This window comes from Ammodytes marinus, assembly GCF_949987685.1.
Source record: "Ammodytes marinus genome assembly, chromosome: 14".
Classification (NCBI taxonomy): domain Eukaryota; kingdom Metazoa; phylum Chordata; class Actinopteri; order Uranoscopiformes; family Ammodytidae; genus Ammodytes; species Ammodytes marinus.
In genome coordinates this window covers 2,529,629-2,534,628 of record NC_137218.1, presented here as the reverse complement: position 1 = coordinate 2,534,628, position 5,000 = coordinate 2,529,629, and the positions used below count along the sequence as shown (strand labels likewise).

At 37.1% G+C, this 5,000-nt stretch overlaps 1 protein-coding gene across 2 annotated transcripts in view; it reads right to left on the bottom strand.

Moving 5' to 3' along the window:
• Window positions 1-1,297: 1,297 nt before the first annotated feature.
• znf346 (zinc finger protein 346) overlaps window positions 1,298-5,000 on the bottom strand; it is a 12,867-nt gene continuing 9,164 nt past the window's right edge. For both annotated transcript variants that reach the window (XM_080041051.1, XM_080041052.1), the window contains exons 6-7: window positions 4,709-4,808; window positions 1,298-4,329 (exon numbers count right to left, since the gene is read on the bottom strand). In XM_080041051.1, coding sequence (XP_079897177.1) covers window positions 4,098-4,329; window positions 4,709-4,808 — 332 coding nt within the window. In that variant the 3' untranslated portion in view covers window positions 1,298-4,097. The remainder of the gene's footprint in view (window positions 4,330-4,708; window positions 4,809-5,000) is intronic.

Below are 5,000 nucleotides of genomic sequence, written 5' to 3'. Positions count from 1 at the left end.
TGCTGTAAACAACAACAACACTGAAACAGTAACTTTTCAGGAAGCTTTCTAACTTCAAACAGTGTTCCAGGGATCACATTTTCCCTGTGAGGAAAGTTTGTTTATTCAATCATGAGAATATACATTAGAAAATGTTTCACTTCTCTGACACACACAAAGTTACACACTGCACCTTTAAGAGTTATTTTTATAATATATTATTGACATCACTTTTTTCTAGTCTGACATCAAAATATCTGCTATTGACAGTAAGTACAGAGATCAGAACAAAGCAGCGGTTAGAAACTCAACGGTACAAATAAAATAAAACATATACAGCTCCGGAAAAAATTAACAGACCAGTCTGGATTTTTCTTCAATCTTCATCTCTTACATTACTTAATAGAAATGCTCTTTAATGGCAATATTTTTTGGGGGAATTTGGTAGAAATGTTGTCAGTAGTTTGTAGAATAAAACCGAAATGTTCATTCTACTCAAACATATGCTTAGAAATAGTAAAATGAGAGACACTGAACATTTGGAGTGGTCTTTTCATTTCTCCCAGAGCTGTATACTTCCATTAAAAGGTGTAGTCAGTGATTCTGGAGAACGCTTGTTGTCAAAATCACTTTGTCAAAATCAGTGAATATCTCCTCATGATCCACTACCTGTCTGTACTGTGTGTGCACTGAAAATCCAGTGTTAATACACAGCCTAGGATCTCGATACTAGTATGTAAAGGTGGCCCACCGTAGCTAGCAACATGCCCGTTTACAGAGCCTAGGCTGTGTATTAACACCGGAATTTTTTTTCCAGCGCACACACACACACACACACAGTACAGACAGGTAGCGGATCATGAGGAGATATTCACTGATTTTAACAAAAAAGTGATTTTGACAACAAGCGTTCTCCAGAATCACTGACTCCACCTTTAACTGACATCTTATACGAATCCACTGCATCTTAAACGAAAGGAAAGCATTAGATATTTTCGATCAACTCAAAATCCCTTTTTATATCTGTGTACATTTCAATACGGTCTGCACTATTGTTATAAAATGACATCAGCTTCTACAAAATGCTTATTTGTGAATAATTCGGTTATTTATCATGGGGAGGAGCCCGGCCCAGTCTGTTAGTGGAAGGCAGCCCCTGATTGGTTCATGTAGTCATCAATCTAGCCTCCTGAACCAATCAGGGGCTGCCTTCCACTAACAGACAGAAAGTGGGGAGGGTCCGGTCTGACTGGAGGCTAGATTGATGACTACATGAACCAATCAGGGGCTGCCTTCCACTAACAGACAGAAAGTGGGGAGGGTCCGGTCTGACTGGAGGCTAGATTGATGACTACATGAACCAATCAGGGGCTGCCTTCCACTAACAGACAGAAAGTGGGGAGGGTCCGGTCTGACTGGAGGCTAGATTGATGACTACATGAACCAATCAGGGGCTGCCTTCCACTAACAGACAGAAAGTGGGGAGGGTCAGATATACACATCTCGGTCTTTTCACATTAACAACTGAACAAAACAAGAACAAGTACACGGTAGTACGTACAGTTATAATAAAAACGGAACACAGGGCGAGAACCGGAACATTAAAAAATAAAAGATATGCTTCTTAAAGTTCTAGAGATATTATTTCAAAATAAAATAAAATAAAAGTAAAACTGCAACAACAAAAAAAAATCATAAAATCTTAAATTTTTCTGGACTTAATAAAATTTGATTTTGCTTCGAATTTAATGTCCGTGTGTCACTTCAGATAATATCAATAAAAACAGAATATAGAGCGAGTTCCGGAATATTAAAAAAAGAAAAAAAAAAATATGGTTCCCAAACTACCGGAAGATATTTCACCTTTAAAGCTACACTGCGTAACTTTTTATTATAAATTCATTTTATACTTCCAAGCCATCCAAAGATGCTCCGACAGTGTTGTTGTTATTATTACCCAGAATTCATCATGGGGGGGGGGAATCAAGAATTTTTCTGGAGAGTGTTAAACGGATAATGTGTGACTTCTTTGCTTATTTTACAATGTCTTCGTGAGACTTCAAACTTCAAAAACTTGCAGATACACGTTTCAATAAGATACATTCACTGGATTAGAGCTGCAACGATTAATCGACGAATCGATTATTAATGGATTACTAAAATAATCGCCAACTATTTTGATAATCGATTAATCGTTTCAAGTAATGTTTTAATAAAAAATTCCAAATTCTCTGATTTCAGCTTCTCAAATGTGAATATTTTCTGGTTTCTTTAATCCAATTATGACAGTAAACTGAAATATCTGTGTGTTTTGGACATAACAATACATTTGAGGACGTCAACATGGGCTTTGGAAAATGTATCAAAATTTTTCACCATTTTCTGACATTTTACGGACAAAAACACTAATCGAATAATCGAGAAAATAATCGACAGATTAATCGATTATCAAAATAATCGTTAGTTGCAGCCCTACACTGGATATAATCATATTCAGGGGAACTTAACAGGTGAGAAAGCAGCTTTGATGTTAATATACTAGATGTTAGTATATAGGTTAAACTGTTTTTATACTAGAATACTGTTTAAGTACTACAGGTAATACGTAAAAGCTGGTGAAGATTATTAGTTAACAGTAGCACTAGTAACTTGCAGCGTTGCTTAAGACCAAAGGGAGAGCAGTGCTGAGTTTGAAGTTTTTAGGATAAGCGATTTTGGAGAAAACTAAAAAAAACTCCAAAAAAGGACGAGAATGCGCCACTAAAGATTTTAAAGTGACATGTCCTAAACCGACATGCACTAGTTTTAGGGATAAATTCAACTAACATATGGGACTGTGTTAAAATTAGTTTTGATTTTGGGGACTAAAAGGACCTCAAAAGCACAGTGCAGGCTGTTGTTATACTGTTTTTAATACTGTTTAAGTACCACACAAGATATGTAAAAGCTGGTGAAGATTAGTAGTTAACAGTAGCACTAGTAACTTGCAGCGTTGCTTAAGACCAAAGGGAGAGCAGTGCTGAGTTTTAAATTTTAGGATAAGCGATTTTGAGAAAAAAAACAGTGTAAAATAAAAATGTTGCCCCACTAAAAATTTAAAGTAACACGTCCTAAACTGATATGCACTAGTTTTAGCTTAAATGCAACTATCGTATCGTTAGCCTCATACAGCATAATTGCCTAAATCATATTTAATCTACTCTACATCTACTTTTCGTTAGCCTGATAGCATAATTGCCTAAGTCATATTTTAAGGGTTACAGAGCAGGGTAAAGTAGATGTAGAGTAGATGTAGAATAGAGTAGATGTAGAGTAAAAGGAAGACTGCGATGCTATGAAGCTAACGATTTGGACAGTGTTAAAATTAGTTGTGATTGGGGGCCTTAAAGGACCTCAAAAAAGGACGTTGCAGGTACGTACACGAAGGCTGTTTTTACCAAACCACTAGCAGAGAGATTGGAAAAGCTGGGAAAGAATATCTATAATATATTTGTAGATTTATTATTATTATTATTAGTGTTCACTGCTAACCATCTTTCACCTATACCCACACAATCAGAAGCATTTTACCTTAAAGCCCTACTTCACCAGTGGGAATATGAAGGTGTATTGAACTCTGAGATCCTATGTAGTATAAATGTGCAACTTTTTTAGAAATCGGTTCATCCTAGCCTGAGAAAAGGCAGAAAGAGTTTTTTTAATGGTCTCAATGTCTAAACCCTACAGTTTGCCCAGTTGTAATGTTTTGCACATTTATACTACACAGGATCTCAGAGTTCAATAAACCTTCATATTTCCACCGGTTGAAGTAGGGCTTTAAGTATACACAATCAAAAAAAAAAAAAAATAACTATAAACAAATATTTGCAGCTTTTTTTTTTTTCCAGTCGGGATCAAAAAACAAACATAAAACAACATATTTTCACCTTTTTTAATCTAGAACGCAAATAGATAAATAGTCCACTGTCCAAAAGCTACGTAGAATAGACCGTGGATTAGCCGAAAGTCCATTTATGTTAATGTTGAAGTCCTGTTTAAAAGGGGCTGGTATGTGTTTGTTTATCTTGTCCTTTTTTTTCGAAATCCACACAGAACTGAAAAACCCTTTTGCGAGTCTTTCAAGTGAACTGGTAGGCTTCTTCTGAGTACGCCATGTTTTCAGACGTGTACTTGCTGTCTCCAGTTGAGTATTGGACATTCGTAGATTCGTAGTTTTCATCTGTAGGTGCGTACATGTCGGTTGTGGTGGCGAAATGGTCGTTGGCGGGGCCGTAACTGGTGTCGTTTTCCGTAAAACATTTTTCTGCTACGTCCGGGTTCTCAGCTGTGCTCTCTTGGGATTTCTTCACCCTAAAACAAGGAAAAATGTCAAGATTGTTTTAAAAAAAATAAAATAAAAAAGTATAGTGTGTAGTATAGCAGTGTTTTGGCATCATCTAGTGGTGAGATTCTAGATGTCAACGCTCCTGTGATAACCCCTGTCAAGTTTGGAGAATTAACATTTAATAACAAACTGGTTGGAATATTTTTACACACTCGACTCGCAACCCTAAATGAGATGCCTCCTCTTGGAATGAACAACTTGCACACATCACTACTACCCTAGACTGCAACTAGGCTAAGAAGAGGATGAATGGAGATAAATGTAATTTCGATTCTTATGTATGTCTCGCATGTATCAGAATTGACAATTAAGTCTGAATGTAATATAATATAATGTGCTACTCACTGTGTCTTGTGTTTAGCTCCGGTGATGTGGGACTGGTATTGCTCCACAGAGTTCAGCTCAATGTTACAGACGCTACACGGGTAACCCTTTAGTTTGGAGGCTGAGGGCAGAGAGAGAAGTACAATGTTACAGACGCTACACGGGTAACCCTTTAGTTTGGAGGCTGAGGGCAGAGAGAGAGAAGTACAATGTTACAGATGGCGCTTTTCCACCGCATGGTATCAGCTCGACTCGACTCGACTCAACTCGCATTTTTGGCGTTTCCACCGCAATTTCATGGTACCTGCTAGCG